This window comes from Lissotriton vulgaris, chromosome 2_1 (genome assembly GCF_964263255.1).
Source record: "Lissotriton vulgaris chromosome 2_1, aLisVul1.2, whole genome shotgun sequence".
NCBI classification, from domain to species: Eukaryota; Metazoa; Chordata; class Amphibia; order Caudata; family Salamandridae; genus Lissotriton; species Lissotriton vulgaris.
Window position 1 is genome coordinate 452,147,788 of NC_141687.1, and position 23,078 is coordinate 452,170,865.

A 23,078-nucleotide genomic window follows, 5' to 3' on the forward strand; every position below is an offset into this window, starting at 1 on the left:
AATTGAAGCAATAGAGCATGCATTGCTCAACACAGAGATGGAATTGGACTTTAAAGTGATCCTTATGGAACTACTACACTTCACACTTTTCCATAGTTATTTCACATGGAAAGAAAAGTTCTATTTGCAGCTGACCGGGACTGCCATGGGAAATTCGGCAGCCCCCGTCTACGCAAATTTATACATGGAACATTTTGAAACCAAACATATCCTTAGTCAGGAACCTTGAAAATCCAATACGAAAATGATTTTGAGATACATAGACGATATGTTCATCATATGGACTGGTTCAGAACCTGAATTAAGAAATGCTATCAGTGAACTCAACACACGTGATGAACGCATTCAATTTACATCGGAGATCAATGCTACCAAGATCAGATTTCTGGATGTGGAAATACTCAGGAAAGGGTCGTATTTTGAAACAGACATCTATCGGAAATCGACAGATCACAATAATACATTGCATCATAACAGCTTTCACAATAATCCATTGAAAACACATTTGCCATACTCGCAAATGTTGCGAGTAAAAAGGATTGTATCATCCCCGGAGATATCAGAGACTAGAATCAATGAGATGGAAGAAAGATTCAAAAGCAGAGGATACCCCCAAAAAGTACTTGATGATGCTAAGTCTAGATGTGCACAAAGAGAAAGGAAAGACTTACTGATTCAAGCCCCAAAAAAAGAGAACACAAGAATCGTTGTTGTGTCGAAATACTCAACCAAGAGCAAAGCATTTAAGAACATCATTAAAAAGCATTGGGCGATACTATCCCAAGAAATCATTAGAGGGAATACCATCACCCATCCAAGCAAAGGATATAAGATTAAATTACGTGTGTCAGCAACCTGCGATTCTATAAATGTTATATATCTATTGAAATGTCCCTGTGGGCAAGGATATGTGGGAAAGACTGAGAGAAAGATGAAAGTAAGCATAAACGAGCATAAGTCGAACATTCGCAACAAACATACTAAATCAACTGTTGCAACACATTTCTGTGAAGCTTCACACAACATCAGCCAGCTTAGGTTTACCATCCTAGAAATTGTAAAAAAAACGTGAAGGTGTTGACAATCACAAGAATTTGCTGCAAAGAGAAAACTTTTGGATTCTTAAATTGGAAACTCTTAAACCAACTGGAATGAATGACCGGACTGAATTCAGCTGTTATCTATGAGCTCTATCATGATACATTTAACTAAAATGTACTGTGCATGTTTTCTTATAATTGCCTCCTTGTTAAAGTAATGGCTTATGGTTTACTGTTTCTCTCTTCTCATATTGATTCTGAAACTTTATTAACCCCCTAATTTTGATTAATCCTACTTAGTTTTCCAGAGCTGTTTGTTCTATTTGTTTATTTAGTCTGTCTTTACTGCTCATGAACAGGACAGTGGTACAGTTTTTATTTTTGTCATTATATGATTTAAGTGCTGACAATGTCACTAAGAGCTTTTTATGTATGAGGATCACCGCAGTTTCCTACATCCTTTACCCTTCATTTCACCCTTGTTTATACATTTCACCCTTATCTATCATGGCCGCTTACACTATATGACGACGGACTTCTGTCCGTTTTCTATATTTACTATCTTGGCCGCTTTCACTGAACGTCTAGGGACTTAGTCCGCTTTCTATATTTATTAACAGCGCTGTAATTTAACCTGTGCTTCCGAACTCGATCGGAAAACAACTTCCGCGAATGGCGCGCAGGAGCTTTCTTTCAGTCTAACCGGTAAGCGGGTGTACACGTTTCCCTTTTCATATTCTGGCATTAAGTGCATGCGAAGGGCTCTTCTCGTAACCACATTTGAACTGTTTTTTCCATTACATGTGCACTGTTTATTTTTATCTTTCATTTATCTGGTGGAGGGGTGTTTGTACTACATGTTTCGAACTATCTAGTTCCGGCTTTTTCACAGACTAAGCGTAATTGATTCAAACTTCTTACACTCACTAAATTAGTTCTTCATGTTTGATTTTTTTACTTTTTTTATCGCTCTGATTCACGGGGTGACATTTAGAAGTCACATTACCATGTACCATTTTGAGACTTTATCATCAAAGTAGATGTGATTTAGACATTAAGTCCCTGATATATCCTTACATGTGATTATTTAAGAATTTTTTGTAGAATACTTAGCCGAAATGCATAGAACGCAAAAGTAATTATCCATATGGCTGGATTACTCATTTTGAGGAAATAATTTTGGAAACAATGAAAATAAAGATGTTTGAAGAAATTTGAGCTATTTTGAAACTTTCTGTGGAACTTTACAACCCAATTCATGGGCATAACGCTGTGACCAGGGGACGTCACTCAATTAAGGGTCACGCATTTGATTTGTTTTACCTGTACTCAGAAGGAGGGTACACCCTGGAGCACGCAACAACAGTAAATAAGGGGATCTAAAAAGAGTGCAAGCGTGACAAAATTAATTTTGTCATCATTCTGGGCTCACCCACTCCGCTTGGGACTACACCTGGTGGCCAGCAGCACTCGGAAACCCCCAACACCCACTGACCATGCATGCAACCTCTGCATCTACCTCGACTCCTCGCTCTCAAGAAACTGCCAAATGAACACTGTATCATCCTCCTGCTTCCTCACGCTCCCCCTGCTCAGAAAGATCTCAAATGGATCCCCACTGAGTCCAAGAGAGTGGTCACCCAGGCACTCGTCAGCAGCAAGCTTGACTACAGCAAAGTATTCTACAACGGCACAACCCAAAAACTCCAAAAAAAACTGCAGCACATTCAGAATGCCTCTGCAAGACTTATCCTGGACATCCCCAGGGAAAGCCACATCTCCAGTCACCTAAACTGGTTTCTGATCAACAAAAGAATCACCTTCAAACTCCTCACACACACACCTATAAAGCCCCAACAACATCGGACCCAAATACCTCAACCACAGCTTCTCCTTGTACAAACTGACCACACATCTCCGCTCCACCCATCTGGCCCTAGCCATTATCCCACGGATCTGCACAACCTCAGCTGGAGAAAGATCCTTCTCCCACGTCACTGCAAAGACTTGGAACTCCCTACCTCTGCACCTCCGGCAATCACCATCTCTGCCTCAATTCAGGAAGTACCTCAAGACCTGGCTCTACGACTGTACTGCTGAACCCTCCCCCCCCCCCAGCGCCTCGAGACCCTTAGGTGATTAGTTGGGTGTCTATAAGAACTCTGATTGATTTATTGATTGATTGAAAATTGCCAATATAAAAAACCAGTGGTTGGAGTGGTAATCTACTCAATCAGGAGTCCACTGGATGGGGATTTCCTGCGAATGTCAGGTAACATGCCTCAACTTTCCCTTGGTGGAAAACTCAAGGTAGCATCAAGTCCTCTTTGAATAGATGGTGGGTAGTGCAGATTGCAGCAAAGAAATTGGTAACTCGTGGCACAGGCATTAGATTGGCACAACGAGGATAAATACTGTTATTTCTCCTCTTCTCTGCGAATTCTGCGGCACACATAGAAAGAGAAAATCACCTTTAAGGAACGCTTATGTGCAGGAATGTGAACCTTCCTGCACATAAGCAATCATCCCTGCAATGTAGGCACCCTTGCACAATTTGTTAGGGGTATCTGTGTTGGCGCTAGGCAGCCATTTTTAGGACCAGAGCAAAGGGAAACATAGGGTTGCACCGTATGTTTGTGAATGCATCAAATCCCTGTGCCATTTCCTTGTGAATATATCTCTAGCTGTGCTAAAGCAATTTTGTTAATGTTTTCCATTTGTAATTAGATTCTAAGGTGGATTAAACATGTTAAGAACCATAAAAGGCTGCTCCTCAGACTAGTGCACCTGAGTTGAGAATTATTGTGCAGCTAGAGAGATTATGGAAGGAAGTGCATTAGTTGTACACTCTCATCTGATTTCCATTTCTCACTTGTATCCCAGTGCCGGGATAGCTTGTTTAGGTAGCAACACATTTTCCAAAACCACATTGATTGATTGATTGATTAATTAACTTGTTTGGGGGATTAGGACCAGTCAAATCCGCAAGCAACACCACGCACAACCTTTTTGGATAGCCATACCCCCTGAATGAAATAACATTTTCTTTATAACTTGTACAGCCTTCTGGCATCACTTCTGAGTCAGTTCATACACTCTCTGTGAATGATGAGAGAGTTGGGGTGAAGAAAAGAGAACAGGTGTATATGTTGAGGGGAGTTGGGGAGGTTGCAGACGAGATGTAGAGTTACGGCTATCGAGAAGAAGAGTGTTTCGGAGGAGAGAAATGGTGTTTGAGGCAGGAAAATTGGAAGATGATTGCATGAGGTAGGTAGCTAATGCAATATTGAGAGAATATTAGAGATTGAGAGATGAGAAGTAAGCTGAGTGGACAAAGAAGGGGTTAGGAAGAGAGGGAGATGCATAACAGATGAAGCAAAAAAGAGAGACATAGGATGGTAAGCAATCTAATCATCTGACCCACACCCTGCCCCTGTCCCCAACCAGCTCCCGTCAAGTGTTCATGCCTATTGTCTTGTACCTTTTTATTACCTGCTCCAGATGCCGGCTTACTTATGCTTCTTTCTCTTAGTTGTTTATCACTGTTTCTATAATATTCAAATATATCTGACCAGAAGGTTGTAAAAGGGTAGGAATCCCAGATTCAGAGAGATATTGCAAGAAGAACACAAAATAATGAGGTGAAAGGAGCAGGTGAAGATGTGGACATACGTCCATATGTACCTAACAGTGGTCGCAAAGGACTGGTTGCAATTTGCAATGGGTATTTTTGCAGCTAGTCTGGTATTTTTAGGACCAACTTATGTACCAATTCCGAATGGGTTGCAATTCAGTCTACCTCATGAATATTGAGATAGGTTTCAAATTGCGGCCCACTTCTAGTTGCAGCAATCATCGGTGTGGTGAGGGAAACTGAGGTCAGCAGACCACCGGGAAACCACCTTTACAATGCAGTCATTACATCGCACTACATTTACAATGCAATCATTACATCTCATCATCCTGTTCGAGGCATATGGGCTGCAGATGGTACATTATGAATAGATCGCCATCTGGTGTTGGGCTCGGAAGATTGCACTTTGTTTTTCTCTTGGAGAGTCTTTGTCTTTTGGTGACTCCTCCCTTGGTTGGTAGTGCGCATGGGCATCGGCTCCATCCTTAGATTGTTTTTTTCCGCCATCGGGTTCGGATGAGGATCGAGACGCTCCAGATCAACTTCAGAAGAAAGTGATTTATCAACGCGTATTCCCTTTCCAATTCGACGGTATTGTTATCGAACGCGTTCATTTTCCATTCCGACGCGTTGCAAATAAAAATAAAAAAAAAAAAAATCGAAGAGAAAAACTTGAATCTACGTCGAAGAACAGGAGGCCTTTTTCGACGCAGTCAAGCCCGGGGTCCATGGAAAGGACTCCATTCAAAAAATGTCCAAAGTGTGGTGCTAAGTTCCCACACAAGGACCTACACGAGGTGTGCAACCTCTGTCTATCGCCAGAACACGAATCCAGGGACTGCGAAGCCTGCGCAGCATTCTCCTCCAAGCTAACGATTAGGAATCGTCAAGCTAGAAGACACGAGGTTTCCAGAATGCAGGCGGAAGCGATCCCGGAGTTGTTCGGAGACGACCAAATCGAGGAAGAAGAAGAAGAACAGTCGGGGTCGGAAGGGGACCAGTCGGAGACCGAGGAACTCATCGATCAACAAACCGTGAGTGACGACGTCCCCTTACAGAAAAACCGACCCCGTGCGGTAACGACCCCGCCCTCGGGCCCGGTCAAACCGCTGAAAAAAGTTTCCGACGCCCCGCCTTCGGGCCCGTCAACGAAACCGAAACTGAAACCGAAACACTCGGACTCCCACCATGTCGGATCCGACAAAAGGGCGACATCGACTTCGACACCGAGGCTACATGCAAAGGAAAGCTCGGTATCGAGACATTCCATGTCGAAACACAAATATGACTTATCGCCCAAGAGACACTCGATACCGAGAAAGTCGGAATCGAGCAAACATTCGGTGCCAAAAACAACAAGATCTGACGATCGAAAACAAAAGCACCTCTCGGAACCAGGACCTTCGGTACCGATTCAGGAGCAACAGACAGATCCCAAACAAAAGATCTTGTTTATTGATCCACAAACTGGGAAAGTGGTCACAAAGAAGAGAAAGAGTGAACAGTCAGAAGATAAACCTCTTCCTCCAAAAAAGAGAACAATGGGGACAAATATAACTCCTCCTGCTTCTCCTCGTCCAAGAGTCACACCCTCTTCTCCTATTCCTCACAATAAGCCAAATGTTCCTACACCTTCCACACCAAGACCAGCTACACCTCAGTCAGATGTAGACAGTGATCTAGGGGAGGGAGAACCTCAAGGGGATGACGAAACTATCCCAGATGAGGAGGACTCATGGGAAAACTATGATGTAGGGTCAGATGAGGACAACGACCCACAGCTAAATCCCTCCAAGCCTTCACCACCTGACGATAACACAGGATTTGTGCAGCTAATTAATAGGGCAGCAAAATATCACAAGCTAGATATGCACACAGAACCTCAAATAGAAGATTTCTTGTTAGAGACTCTACCTAATGCACAGAGAACATCAGGTACTCTTCCTATGTTAAAGGGTCTTCTTAGTCACACAGAGGAAATTTTCGAAAACCCAGTGAGAGCCAGGGTGTTAAACCCCAGAATTGATAAAAAATACAAAGCGGCTCCAAAGGACCCAATTTTTATTAGAGGACATGTACCCCTAGACTCGCTGGTAGTCTCAAACGCTCGCAAAAGAGCAAACTCACTATCTACAGGAGAGGCACCTCCACCAGATAAAGAGTCGAAGTTAATAGATGCATCAGGCAAAAGAGTAGCATCACAGGCAGCGAATAGCTGGCGTATAGCAAATACACAAGCACTACTCGCACGTTACGACAGGGCACATTATGATGAGTTAGAAAAACTTCTCATACATCTCCCAAAGGAACACCAGAAAAAGGCAGATCAATTAATACAGGAAGGTAAAATAATAACCAATACTTCCATTAAGTGTGCATTAGACGCAGCAGACACTGCAGCAAGGTCTATTAATACCAGTGTCATGCTAAGAAGGCATGCATGGCTTAGAATCTCTGGATTCAAACAAGAAGTGCAAACAGCCCTATTGAACAAACCATTTGATCAGAAAACATTGTTTGGTTCAAGCACAGACGAGGCATTAGAAAAAATAAAGAAAGATACGGAAACGGCTAAGTCAATGGGAGCATTGCAACAGCCAACACACAGAGGTTCCTTTCGTAGATCCACCTATAGAGGGGGCTCAAAGAACACAGGAACAAATCAGCAATCCACATCTTTCACACCAACATCACCCAGAGGTAATTCAAGAGGCAGTTACAGAGGTAACAACAATAAGGGTAGAGGCCGCGGAAATAATAACAACCGCAACGCCTCAACACCAAAACAGTGACTTCATAGAACTCCCCCCAGACCACATAACACCGGTCGGGGGACGTCTATCACAGTTCCTACCTGTCTGGGAAAACATCACGTCAGACAAGTGGGTGAGACAAATTATCCAACATGGTTATTGCCTAGAACTCACAGCTACCCCACCAAACATCCCCCCCAAACAGCGTCCAATGAGTCAAGATCATCTAACATTGTTAAGAGAAGAAGTTCTAGCACTTCTACAAAAGCATGCAATAGGGAAGGTCCCAAAAGATCAACAAGGAACGGGAGTATACTCTCTATACTTCCTGATCCCCAAAAAGGACGGGTCCCTAAGACCGATATTAGACCTCAGACCTCTCAATGCGTACATAAATTCGGAGCATTTCCACATGGTCACGCTCCAACAAGTACTCCCTTTACTGAAGAAAGGGGACTTTCTTTCTACACTGGATCTAAAAGACGCTTACTTTCATATCCCAATTCACAAAGCCCACAGGAAATACCTAAGGTTTGTGTTAGAAGGACAACACTATCAGTTCAAAGTCCTTCCGTTCGGTGTCACAACAGCACCAAGAGTTTTCACAAAATGTCTAGCTGTGGTGGCAGCACACCTAAGAAGACAACAAATACATGTCTTCCCATACTTGGACGATTGGCTAATAAAGGCCAAGTCAAAGGAAGAATGTCTTCACAACACACAGAAGACAATTCAATTGCTGCACCACCTAGGGTTCACGGTGAACTACAAAAAATCACACCTGCAACCAAACCAGATTCAGCAATACCTGGGGGCTACAGTAGACACAGAAAAGGCAATAGCATACCCCAACCCAATCAGAGTACAGACAATGGTCGGGCTAATACAAAGATTTCAACCACAACACTCACTACCAGCACGAGGGTTTATGCAACTATTAGGCATGATGTCCTCCTGCATACTGCTAATACCACATGCCAGACTACACATGCACCCACTACAAGAGTGTCTAGCGACACAGTGGAATCAGGCTCAAGGTCAGATTACAGATCTGGTGTTGGTAAACGACCGGACGTATCGCTCTCTGAAGTGGTGGAACACAGAAAACATTTCCAAGGGAAGGTCGTTCCTAGAGCCAATTCCACAAATGATAATAACAGCGGACGCATCGCTCTCCGGATGGGGAGCGCATATGGACAGATACACAGTACAGGGGAAGTGGAGTGTGCAGCAAAAGAAACAGCACATCAACTACCTAGAACTATTAGCAATATTTCTAGCACTAAAAGCTTTCCAAATGCAAATAGCAGGAAAAGCAGTCCTCATCAGAACAGACAACATGACTGCAATGTATTATATTCAAAAACAGGGGGGGGACGCACTCTCTCCAACTGTCCAGACTAGCACAGGACATATGGAGATGGGCCATTCCTCAAAAGATCTACCTGTTAGCGGAACACCTACCAGGAATTCAAAATCAAATAGCAGACAGTCAGAACAAGTACACAAATGGGAGCTGCACGACCAAATACTACAGCCATTCTTCCAAAGATGGGGGCAACCAGAGATAGATCTGTTTGCCAATCATCAGAACGCAAAATGAAAAGAATTCGCATCCAGGTACCCACACCAAAGGTCCCAGGGCAATGCACTGTGGATAAATTGGTCCAACAAATTTGCTTACGCCTTCCCTCCTCTACCACTAATTCCATTACTGGTTCGGAAACTACAGCAACATTCAATGACAATGATACTAGTGGCACCTACATGGGCAAGACAGCCGTGGTTCACCACGCTGCTACAACTCTCACAAGTACCACTTCAAAAGCTAAGGTTACTACCCATGCATCTTACACAGAACCATGGAGAAATAATGCACCCAGATCCCAAACAACTGAACCTAGCGATCTGGCTCCTGAGGTCATAGAGTTTGGGTATTTAGATTTACCACCAGAATGCATGGAAATCATTAAGCAAGCAAGACGTCCTACCACCAGAGCATGTTATGCAGCGAAATGGAAGAGGTTTGCTATACACTGTAACAGTAAGCACATCAACCCTCTGGACGCATCCACTAAACAAATCATTTGCTATTTATTACACTTACAGCAATGTAATCTAGCATATACTTCTATCAGAGTTCATCTCGCAGCTATAGCGGCGTACCTACAAAACAGGCAACATCTGTCACTGTTTAAAGTGCCAGCAATTAAAGCTTTCATGGAAGGACTCAAAAGAGTCATTCCACCAAGAAGACCACCTTCCCCAGTCTGGAATCTCAACATAGTGCTTACCAGGCTAATGGGACCACCATTTGAACCTATGCATAGGTGTGAAATACAATTCCTCACATGGAAGGTGGCCTTCCTCATAGCTATTACGTCACTTAGAAGAGTAAGCGAACTGCAAGCTTTCACGATTCAAGAACCATTTATGCAGCTACACCAAAATAAAGTGGTTCTTAGAACAAACCCAAAATTCTTACCGAAGGTTATTTCAGCATTCCACATCAACCAGTCAGTGGAATTACCGGTTTTCTTTCCAAAACCACAAACAGTAGCTGAAAGAGCCCTACATACATTAGACGTTAGAAGGGCCATATTGTACTATATAGAGAGAACACAAACGTTCAGAAAGACAAAACAGCTATTTGTTGCGTTTTCTCCTGCACATAAAGGCAATCCCATCTCCAAAGCGGGCATTGCCAGATGGATTGTAAAATGCATTCAAATATGCTACTTAAAGGCAAAGAGAACATTAACTGTTCCTCCTAGAGCTCACTCTACACGTAAACTAGGAGCATCTATGGCATTTTTGGGAAACATTCCACTAGATGACATATGCAAAGCAGCTACCTGGGTTACACCGCACACCTTCACAAAGCACTATTGTGTAGATGTGCACACAACACAACAAGCTAGAGTGGGTCAAGCAGTACTAAAAACATTGTTTCAGACAGTTGCAACAGACACGGGCGACCACCGCTAGGGAGAGAACTGCTGTATAGTCTATTCATAATGTACCATCTGCAGCCCATATGCCTCGAACGGAATATGCTACTTACCAGTATGCATCTGTTCTTGGCATAGAGGGCTGCAGAGTGGTACATGCCCTCCCAGCCTCCCCGGGAACCTGTGTCTGTTCCAACATTATCTTATTTAGATACACTTACATGGGCATTCTTATCTGTATTCTACTATACTACTCCATCTAACCCTACTATGGCAAAACAATCTAAGGATGAAGCCGATGCCCATGCGCACTACCAACCAAGGGAGGAGTCACCAAAAGACAAAGACTCTCCAAGAGAAAAACAAAGTGCAATCATCCGAGCCCAACACCAGATGGCGATCTATTCATAATGTACCACTCTGCAGCCCTCTATGCCAAGAACAGATGCATACTGGTAAGTAGCATATTCCTTACAACGCATGTAACTACAACGCAGCCATTACATTGCATGTCACTACAACGCATGGCACTACAACGCATGGCACTACAATGCAGGCATTACATCGCATGTCTTTACAACACATGCCATTACAACGCATAGTACCCCTATACTATCCAACACTTACCCTACTATTGCACCCCCTGGAGTTAGAAAAATAGTGTTTACCCCTACACTATCCAACACTTATCCTAATGTTGCACCCCCTGGGGTTAGAATAGTAATTTTCCCAACTACACTATCCAACACTTACCTTAAATGCAACGTAATGGTATGTGTTGTAATGGTAGGATGCAATGTAATGGAATAAGTTGTAAATGTTATTTTAAAAAGTTTGTTGTAATGGCATGCAATGTAAATGTATGCGTTGTAAGGGATGTTGCGGTGTAAAACTGTGTTGTAAAGGCATGCATTGTAAATGTATGCATTGTAACGTCATACATTCCAGGCCACCATGTCTGTGATAGCATTTAAATAAAGCATTTTTTTAATGCAGCTCATTTTCCATTAAGAAAAATGGGAAGTGTATATAAAAACAAAAACAAACTACTAACATGAAGGAGGCATTGGTACACAGCAATCAAGAAATGCCAACTCTGTCCCTCCACCAGGATAAAAACCTAATTGTCACTCATTTAGACATTCACCTTAGAGAAATGAATAAAACTCCATGTGTCTTCGTATAGGGCATAGCTTCCTGACTTTGTTGGTAATCTACATTTTCATGCACTCCAATGTAGCATCCCCAACTTCTCTAATATGGCATAAATATGACCAAGCTGTACCATTTGTACCGTTACATAGACATAACTCTCAAATGTTTTGAATTTTGCCATTTAATGCAGTCCCATATTTATAACTGAATGCTACATTTTATGTTATTTTTGATTTGGTAAATTTGCATTACCTTTTGAATGAAATTTATATTGGTTCTACAACTGTTTGCACTATAATATTAAAGTACCGTAGTATGAAGCACTAGCAAATTTATATGACCTTTGTTTTTTTATTTTAGAACGAGATCTGTTTGGAGCAGAGCCTTTTGATCCTTTTAGCTGTGGAGGTGGAGACTTTCCTCCAGATATTCAGTCCAAATTAGATGAGATGCAAGTGAGTACATTAGTATTTACATGCTCTGCTTATTTTGTGGAGGCATTTATTTTCCAATGTTCATTATTTAATGAAATTTCAAAATTGCAGCTGGTACTCTTGCTCAGGGTTTCTTGTTGCCAGTGAGGATAAAGACCTGAAGAGAATTGGGCAAACACGAGCATGATAAAACTAAGCAGACGAAGAGAACAGAAAGATCAGGAATTTTATTTTTTAAGCTGAGGAAAATCTAAGATTACCTGAAGAGGTGTGGCATGTCGCAAGTGTGCAAATAAATATATGGCCCATATTATAATGGATATAATGATATTTTATCAAGAACTAAAAACTAAGCAGATGAAGAGAACAGAAAAATTTGGAATTTTACCTTTTAACAAAATCCAAGATGATTTTCATCAACTCTTAAGACCAGAGGTTAGCTGTAACAAGTTTGAACATCAACAAAGATAACACTAAGCTGCCAATAGAGAAAAGGCTAGCTGAGGAAAATCTAAGATTACCTGAAGAGTGGTGGCATGTCAAAAGTGTGCAAATAAATATTTGGCCTGTATTATAGTGGATTTAATGACACTTTATCAAGACTACAATATCATGACACTAGAATATCTCGTCAAAAATAATGTCTTAAAAAATATTGAGCTTTCATATTTTGTATATGAGCCACAAAATATTGAGCCAAACATATTGTGTATTTGAAATATTTATTTATATAAATATTTTGGGCCTAATTACGATGTTGTTCGAAGTTGCATCCGACCGACACCGTTTCGGGGAAGGAACCACCCGACCTTAGGTCAACGGTTCCAACAACCCAATTAGGATGCAACCGCACATGGTACAATCGCAAACTTCAATGGGAGCTTGTGTGGCGGGCTAAAACCACTCAGCATAAATAGGGGGCCACTTCCCAGTTTCTGACAGCCAATCCATGTTGGAAAGGCAACATCGTAATCCCCACGGTGGAAACAACATCCTCTAGGGATTATGGTGCAGGTCCGACTGACCAACGGGCTCCTTGAGCCTGTCAGAACCGAGTCGGATTCCACCAGCAGTTTAAACTCCAATTGCCATTATTGTAATGTAGTGGTCGGAGTTTAAACCTATTATGTCTGTCAGAAAGCCTCCGATTTATGACTGACATTGTAATTAGGCCCTTTATGTGATTTATTTAAAATATGAAAATTCAAACCAATGTTATAATTGAGTAATAAATAGTTTGATTACTAATGTAAACTACATATACAAATAAAAACATTACTAAAAAATATAAAAACAAAAAGTTTTAAAAAAAACTTTACATTACATATGTTAACAATAACTTAAAAGTAAAAATGAACATACATATATACAACATAATTATGTATGAAACAATTTAAACATTAATATAAAATTAGATTTAGCATTGGGCACTAAATATGTTTATTTTCAAATTAAAAGAAAAATCTACAGTTAAAAAATATTATTGAAAATATTAAAAAATACCTTAAAAATGTAAATAACATAATTATTAACCCCTTCGCCGCTAGGCTTCCCCCCTCACCCGGCCCCCACCCCTCTGTGAAAAGCATTTTTTGGCTATTTGGGGAAGTTCGCTCCTAGGCCCCTCTAACTTTTTGACCACATACGGTATCCACGCCAAATTTGCGTCCCTGTTTTCCAACATCATGGGGATTCTAAAGATACCCAGGGTTTGTGAATTCCTCTGGTGGGAACCCAGAAATTCGCCAAAATACAGCCAAATGTTAGATTTTTTTTAAAAAAATGGAAAACAAAGGCTACAGATGAAAGCGTCTGTTTTTTCCCTGAAAATGGTATCAAAAAAGCGGTTATGGTGCTGAAATCACCATCTTCCCAGCTTTTAGGGACAAGCAGACTTTTGCCAGATAACCCAACATTTTTACACAGCTTTGGCATTTTTCTGGGACATGGCCTATTTCTGCTATTTTTTGTGCTTTCAAACCTCTTTTCAGTCAATGATAGAAATGGTAGAAATGAGTTGGAAAGCAATAATGGACCCTATACATTTAAGAACAGTAGACCAGATTCTGAATTCAGCAAGGGGTCCTTTGTGTAGATCCTTCAAGGTTTCTTAATAGAAACTAACTGCTGAATATAGGAAAAATTGAGATTCCGTTAGAAAAAAACAGCAATCTGTGGCAACGTTTTTACCTGTAACTTCTTTACATTATGACAGCTGTTTGAAAGCAATGTACCATTACATCCGCTAGACCTTTCTGGTTGTGGGGATATATAGGATTTGTAGGTTCACCAAGAACCCGACGAACCCAGAGCCAATAACTGAGCAGCGTCTTGCAATGTTTTTTTTATTATGTACAGGGTATATAGCAATTCATTTGGGAAAATATATACATGGAAAAAGTCGTTATGAAAGACACCTCTGTATTTCTGAAATTGGATCAAAAGATAGATTTAGAAATAGTAGATATTTGCACATTTCCCAAATTGTGAGTACCCATACTAGCATGCAAATGATAGGTATTTTTTTCAAAATTACTTATTTTTACACATTGTCTTTCATTTGGAAGGCAGAAATGCAACGAAAGTCAATAGGTAATAACAATTGCTCAACAATTCTGTGTTACCCTAAGTCTCCTGATAAAAATGGTACCTCACTTGCATGGGTAGGCCTAGTGCCCGTAGCAGGAATTGGCTCAAAAAACAAAGTGGACACACTTTATTTTTCCAGAGAAAACTGACCCTTTTTTTGTAAAGTGCCTAGCTGTAGATTTTGAACCCTAGCTAAACCTAAACATTTTTGAAAACTAGACAGGCAGGGGAATCCAGGATGGGGTGACGTGACTGGCTCTCACCAGTTTCTATTACCCAGAATCCCTTGCAAACCTAAACATTTGTAAAACAAAATAACATTTTCCTCACACTTCTGTGGTGGAAAGTTCTTGGATCTACATGGAGCCACAAAATTTCCCACACACTCGTTCCCCAAAGTCTTCCAGGAAAAATGGTACCTCAATTGTGTGGTTATGCCTAGTGCCCGCGACAGGAAACGGCCCAAAACGCAACTTCGATGCACCACATTTTCACAGTGAAAAAGGGCCCTTTTTTGCAAAGTGCCTGGTTGTAGATTTTGAACCATAGCTCTGTTGGCACTTAGGGAAACCTAGAAAACCTATACATTTCTGAAAACTAGTCACACAGGGGAATCCAGAATGGGGTGACTTGACTGGCTCTCATCAGGTTCTGTTACCCAGAATCCCTTGCAAACCTAAAAATTTATCCAAAAATACACATTTTTCTCACATTTCTTTGTTGGAAAGTTCTGGAATCTGCATGGATCCACAAAATTCAACCCACCCTGCATTCCCCAAAGTCTTCAGAGAAAAATGGTATCCCACTTGTGTGGGTAGGCCTAGTGCCCGTGACAGGAAACGGCCCAAAATGCAGCGGGGACACACCACATTTTTACAGTGAAAACTGATTCTTCTTTTGCATGGTGCCTAGCTGTAGATTTTGAACCCTATCTCTGCCGGCACCTAAGGAAAGCTAGCAAACCTATACATTTTTGAAAACTAGACAACTAGGGGAATCCAGGATGGGGTGACGTGTCTGGCTCTCATAAGGTTCTGTTACCCAGAATCCCTGGCAAACCTCGAACTTTGTAAAAAAAACTAAATTTTCCTCACCGTTCTGTGGTGGAAAGTTCTGGAATCTCCATGGATCCACAAAATTCCACTCACCCTGTGTTCCCAAAAGTATTCAGAGAAAAATGGTACCTCACTTGTCTAGGGAGGCATAGTGCCCGCAACAGGAAACGGCCCAAAACGCAACGTGGACACAACACATTTTTATAGTGAAAACTGACCCTTTTTTTGCAAAGTGCCTCGCTGTAGATTTTGAACCCTAGCTCTGCCGGCACATAGGGAAACCTAGCAAACCTATACATTTTTTAAAGCTTGGCACCCAAGGAAATCCAGGAGGGGGTGACTTGTTTGGCTCTCACCAAGTTCTGTTGCTCAGAATCCCTTGCAAACCTCACAACTTGTCCAAAAACAAATGTTCCTCACATTTCTGTGGTGGAAAGTTCTGGAATCTGTGTGGATCCACAAAATTCTACCCAGCCCACATTCCCCAAATTCCTCCGAGAAAAATGATACCTCACTTGAGTGGGTGGGTCAAGTACCCCTGACAGGCAAAGGTCCAAAACCTATTGAGGCAACTTCAAAATTACCTCTCACAAAACTACCTGGTTTTGCAAGGTGGGTCCCTTGAGTTTTTGGCACTGGGCTCGGCGGCTATCTAGGGAAACCTACCAAACCCACACATTTCTGAAAACTAGACACCCTCAGTAGTCCTGCAAGGTATTGCTTGCATGGGTCCCCCAACAGTTCCCTACCTAGATTCCCCTGCAAACCTCAAATTTAGCAGAAGAATTCATTCTTTTTGCAAATTTCTGGTGGGAAAGTTCTGGAATCTGCATGGATCAACAAATTTCCTTCTACACAGCATTCCAACAGGTCTCCCGCTAAAAATGGTACCTCACTCCCCTGGGTGGGATAGTTACCAGCGACTAACAAGGGCCCCAAACCTATTGAGGCAACATCAAAATGACCTATCACAAAACAACCTGGTTTTGCAAGGGGGTCCCATGAAATTTTGGCCAGGGGCTCGACGGCCACCTATGGAAACCTACCAATCCCACACATTTCTAGAAACTAGACACCTGGCAGAGTCCTGCAAGGTATGGCTTGTTTTGGTCCCCCAACAGTTCCCTACCCAGAATCCCCTGCAAACCACAAATTTTGTTGAATAAATCTATTTTTTCTAATATTTCCGTGTGGGAAAGTTGTAGGATCACCGGGCTGACACAAATTTCCTACCACCCAGCGTTCCCCCAGGTCTCCCAGTAAAAATGGTACCTTACGTTTGTGGGTAGGCATAGTGGCTGCAACAGGGAATGGCCCAAATCGTACTGTAGAGACTTCAAAATTACCTATAACAAAACGACCTGCTTTTCGGGAGGGCACCTGGGATTTTGGCCCCGGGTTCGCCACCATCTAAGAAAACCTACCAAACCCACACATTTATAGAAACTAGACACCTGGTGGAGTCCTGCAAGGTATGGCGTGCTTGGGTCCCCCAACATTTCCCTACCCAGAATCCCCTGCAAACCTCAAATTTTGTTGAATAAATCTATTTTTTCTAATATTTCCATGTGGGAAAGTTGTGGGATCACCGGGCTGACACAAATTTCCTACCACCCAGCTTTCCCCCAGATCTCCCAATAAAAATGGTACCTTACTTGTGTGGGTAGGCATAGTGGCTGCAACAGGGAGTGGACCAAATCCTACTGTGGAGACTTCAAAATTACCTATAACAACACTACCTGCTTTTCGGGAGGGCACCTGGTGTTTTGGCCCTGGGTTCACCGCCATCTAAGAAAACCAACCGAACCCACACATTTCTGAAAAGTAGATACCCTGAGGAGTCCAATGAGGTATGGCTTGCTTGGATCCCCCGTTTCCCTACCCAGAATCCCCTGCAAACCTCAAAATTAGCTGACAAAAAACACATTTTCCACATATTTTTCTGAGGTATCACCCTAGCGGCTCAAATGTCATTCCCCACAGCGTTCTCCATAGTGTCCCAAGTAAAATGATACCTCACTTATGTTAGTGTCCAATGCAGAATTGGCTCGGTTTTGGACTCTTCCCAGTCACAGGCCCTTGCCCCACCCACACAAGTGAGGTATCATTTTACTCGGGAGACTGAGTGGAACGCTGTGGGGTAGGACATTTGTGCCAGCACGGTGATTCCACCCAAAAATATGTGGCACATTTCGTTTTTTCAGCTAAATGCAAGGCATTCTGGGTAGGAAAATGTTGGGGGATCCACGCAAGCCATACCTCGCTGGACTCCCCCGAGTTTGGTAGTTTTCCAAGATGGCCGCCGAGCCCGGGGCCAAAAACCAAGGTTGTTTTGTGAAATTACATTTAGATGTCTCATCAATATATTTTGGGCCCTTGCCTGTCGCGGGTACTTGACCCACCCACGCGAGTGAGGTATAATTTTTATCAGGAGACTTGGGGAAATGCTGGGTAGTAGAACATTTGCAGATCCACATAGATTCCAGGAATTTCCCACACAGAAATTTGAGAAAAAAGTGATTTTTTTTCAGCTAAATTTGAGGTTTGAGGGCCTTCTGGGTAGGAAAACGTTGGGGGACCCACACAATCCATACATACCTCGCTGAACTTACCAGGGTGTCTAGTTTTCAGAAATGTGTTGGTTTGGCAGTTTTCCAAGATGGCCACCAAGCCTGGGGCCAAAGACCCAGGGGAACCCCATGCAAAACCAGGTTGTTTTGTGGTAGGACATTTTGATGTCTCCTCAACACGTTTTTGGACCTTGCCTCTTGCGGGTACTTGACCCACCCACACGAGTGAGGTATCATTTTTATCTGGAGACCTAGGTAAACACTTGCTGGTAGGAAATGTGTGGATCCACATAGATTCCAGAACTTTCCCACACAGAAATTTGAGAAAAAAGTGATTTGTCAGCTAAATTAGAGGTTTGCAGGGCATTCTGGGTAGGAAAACTTTGGGGGACCCATGCAAGCCCTACCTCACTGAACTCCCCCAGGTGTCTAGTTTTCAGACATGTGTGGGCTTGGTAATTTTCCAAGATGGCCATGAGCCCGGGCCAAAAACCCAGGTATTCCCCTTGCAAAACCAGGTTGTTTTGTAATAGGACATTTTGATGTCTCCTCAACACATTTTGGGCCCTTGCCTGTCGCGGGTACTTGACCCACCCACATAAGTAAGGTATCATTTTTATCGGGAGACATGGGGAAATGCTCAGTGGTAGGAAATTTACAGATGTACGTAGATTCCAGAAATTTCCCACACAGAAATTTGAGAAAAAGGTGATGTTTTTAGCAAAATTTGAGGGTTGCAGTGAATTCTGGGTAGGAAAACGTTGGGGGACCCAAGCAAGCCTTACCTCCCTAGACTCCCCTGGATCTATAGTTTTCAGAAATATGTGGGTGTGGTAGGTTTCTCTAGATGGCTACCGATTACATGGCCAAAAACTCATGGGATCCCCCTTGCAAAGCTAGGTTGCTTTCTGAAAGGTAATTTTGAAGTCGCCTCAATAGGTTTTGGGCCCTTGCCTGTCGTGGGTACTTGACCCACCCACACAAATGAGGTACCAATTTTCTCAGAAGACTTTGGGGAATGCGAGCTGGGTAGAATTATGTGGGTCCACACAGATTCCAGAAGTTTCCAGCACAGAATTGTGGGAAAAATGTGTTTTTCTTTTTACAAAGTTTGAGGTTTGCAAAGGATTCTGGCTAACAGAACCTGGTCAGAGCCAGACAAGTCACCCCATCCTGAATTCCCCTGGGTCTCTAGTTTTCAGAAATGTATAGGTTTGCAAGGCTTCCTTAGGTGCCAGCAGATCTAGGGTTCAAAGTCTACAGCTAGGCACTTTGCAAAAAAAGGGTCAGTTTTCACTGTGGAAAAATGGTGTGACCACCTTCCATTTTGCACTATTTCCTGTACGCAGGCACTAAGCCTGTCCATACAAGTGAGGTACTGTTATTATCAGAAGACTTTGGGGAATGTGCGGTAGGTGGAATTTTGTGGATCCACCAGATCCCAGAATTTTCCATCACTGAAATTTGAGGAATTCTTTAAAAAAAAAATTTGAGGTTTGCAAGGGATTCTGGGTACCATAACCTGGTGAGAGGTACACAAGTCATGCCAATCTGGATTCCCCTCGGTGTCTAGTTCTTGAAAATGTACAGGATTGCTAGGTTCCCTTATGTGTAGACTGCGCTAGGGCCCAAAATCCACAGGTAGGCACATTGCTAAAAACAAGGAGGGCAGAAAGACTGTGGCTATTAGTTTGGGGATTGGGGGAATTGGTATGCTCCCACCCACACGAATAAAAAAAGCCAGCGTAATAGCTGGTGCTTAGTGTGTTCTCTGATGCCCCCCTGGCAAATCAGGGGCTACTTCCCAAATCTGTCTCCAGGGGGGGCAGAAAGACAGTGACATTTTTTGGGGCACTGTATCATTTGGCTGGGGGTATTGTCATGCCCATTCTGGGCAGCCCCCACCCCAACGTAAATGTATTAAAAAAATCCCTGGGGCCTTGTGGGCTACTGGCCCCCATCTGTCACCTGGGGGGGCAGAAAGCCTTATACCTTCTTGGGGGGTTAGGGTGGGGGCATTGGCATGCCCATCCTGGGCAGAAAGACTGTATGCATAATTTCATAGCAGAAGCAAAGGCCCTTGCCCAAGGGACCGCTTCCTCCTCCCTGGTGGCTAGTGGGTGGATCCCTGCTTGGGGATCACCCTCCTGGGTTGATTCCCAAGCAGGGATCCACGAGGGTATTGTACCATTGGACAGGGAAGATTCACCCCTTTCCAACGATACCGCTCCCATGTTTTTCGGTGCTCGGGGGGCTAAGATAGCCCCGCAAGCACCGAAACTGCAAATCAGAATCTAAGTTTCAGTTTTGCTTTCATTGTATCGACAACGGCGCGCCATGCGCGCGCGCCATGCGCGCGATCGTCATTACAATGAAAACACCTAGTAAGCTTTGAGAGGTTGGGGAAGCTCTTCTCCATCTCCCAAAACAAAAAAAGAATATGGGAAATCCCTCTTCTGTAAAAGCTGTATATGTGCTCATGACAGAATGGTTCCGTCATGAGCACACTGGCACTTATGCTCATGACTGTACCATTCCATCCTGAGCATAGAAAGGGTTAAAGAAAAGATGAAAGAAAACATTAAACATAAAAATTCAACAATCAAAAATAGACAACACTAGCAAAGGTTCTGGAATTAAAAGGTGTCAGAATTACTATTCTAAGGCCAATTTAAGCAAATTAGGGCAAAGGGCTGTACTTATGATCGGTTACATTTAAGATTCCCACGCCAAAATAATGAACAGTATGGGAAGGGTTAGACTTTGGAGGAATTAGGTTAGCTATTTCTTTTCCAATCCAAACAACAGAAGAGAAAGTGTTGGACAGCGGAGGCATTAGATTTACCATTGCCAATCTAACATAAGCAACATTAGGGAACGTGTTGGACTTTGGAGGATTTATTTTACTCTTTCCACATCAATATAGACAAAAACATGGAATGTGTAAGATTTTCAAGGAGTTTGTTTGACTATTCCTGCTGCAGTCTAAGTATCAGTAGGGAAACTGTTGGGCTTTGGAGAGGTTAGATTTACTGTACTACTCCAAACTAAGCAATAGTTGGGAAAGAGATAGACATTGCAGGAGTTTGATTTGCTATTCCCACTCCAGCGTAAGCAAAATCTGAGAAAGTGATGGACTTTGTAGGGGTTTGATTTAACATTCACACTCCAATATAAGGAGCAGTAGGGAAAAGGTTAGACTCTGTATGACTTAGATTTGCTATTCCCACTTCTAGCTAAACAACAGCAGGGAAAGTGTTGGACAGTCGAGGAGTTAGATTTGCTATTTCTACTCCAACTTAAGCAAAATCAAGGAAAGTGCTGGACTTTGAAAGGGTCAGATTTACTCTCCTGACTCCAATCAAACTGCAGTATTGAATGTACTGTACTTTGGAGGGGTCAGATTAACCATTCCCTCTCAAAATGAGCACATTCAGGGAAAGTGTTAAACTTTAGAGGGGTTAGATTTACTATTTTAATTCTTAATCATTTACAATAATATCAAAATATTGAAATATTTAAAATGCTATTATATGCATCATAAATAAATAAAAGTACATGTGATAAAATTAAATAGAACATAATTTAACAAATATAAAACAAAATAAGTTTAAGACAAATTCACTTACCTCCCAAGGTCTCAAATTAAAACCCCAAAAAATGTAAACAATGACATATGAATCACTAATAGCATTAAAATTGTAAATGAAAAATAAAAACAAATAAAGGCACTAACAAATATAAAATGTATTTTGAAAAGTATATTACTGAGTACAATTATCAATGATTTAGGAGTTAATTCAAATACAACCATAATTGACGAATGCAATAACCGACTTTATAGCTTATATTATCAAGAGATCATTTAATTAACCTAAAACACATTACAAATAAAAAAACAGTAATTAGTATTTTAAACAAGTTCCCACCCTATCTCAAACAAACCCAACTAATTACTAATTATTTGTGATTTAGTAGTGGGTAATCTGTAAAAATATTATTTACCCATTATAAATAAAAAAAAATCAACATTTATAGTAAAAGGGAACCAAATAAATAATGTACATAAATAATTAACAAATCGATATTTAATTACCATAAACAGTAATTCACACTATAGTTTATTAGTAATTTATAGTTTAAATAACTTCACTTCCTAATCCCCTTTAAACCCAACAATCTGTTTCTAAATAATAAATTAACATTTACATTATAGATACATTAAATTCCACATTAAAATAACAATCAATTAAAACATGTACACAATTACTTACTGATTAAACATTTAATTAACATAATTCTAAATTAGAAAACTTCCCATTCTATTCCTCTACAAACCTCACAACCCCATTACTAAAAACGAGACCACTAATTAAACATAAATTTACAACCTGTTCTAAAAACAACAATACTAATACAAATAGTTGAAATGCATATGATGACTAATATATGTTATGTTATGTTATGTTATAAACCGTTTTGTAGCGCGCTCTGTTACTGGTGAGTATCCTGGCGCGGGGAAAGGGTCAGAACGGCAGATAACAAGACAGCGAGAAATCCTCCTAGCCTGCACTCGTGAATAGGTGAGTTTTCAGGTGTTTTTTGAAAGCAGTCACAGTCGGCATGGAGCGTAGATGGAGAGGGAGAGCATTCCAGGCCCGAGCCACCACAACCGACAGTGACTGCCCGCCCAGTCTGGCACGTTTAAAACGGGGAAGGGACAGTTTAGACAGAGAGGCAGATGTGTGTGTGTGTGTGTAAATATATATATGTGTATATATATATATGTTTATACAACAATAATTAAGAACAATATTTAGTACAATAATATCAAAATTAAGTATACACTATACTATATTTAAAAAACTAATTAACTGCTTAACTATGTGAAAAACAT

General features: G+C 41.7%; 1 protein-coding gene across 5 annotated transcripts in view; it reads left to right on the forward strand.

Annotated features, from left to right (window-relative positions):
- The window catches only part of GULP1 (GULP PTB domain containing engulfment adaptor 1), a 2,138,858-nt gene that overhangs the window by 2,032,023 nt on the left and 83,757 nt on the right, over positions 1 to 23,078 (forward strand). For all 5 annotated transcript variants that reach the window (XM_086955346.1, XM_086955349.1, XM_086955345.1 and 2 more), the window contains one exon: positions 11,894 to 11,988. In XM_086955346.1, coding sequence (XP_086811472.1) covers positions 11,894 to 11,988 — 95 coding nt within the window. The remainder of the gene's footprint in view (positions 1 to 11,893; positions 11,989 to 23,078) is intronic.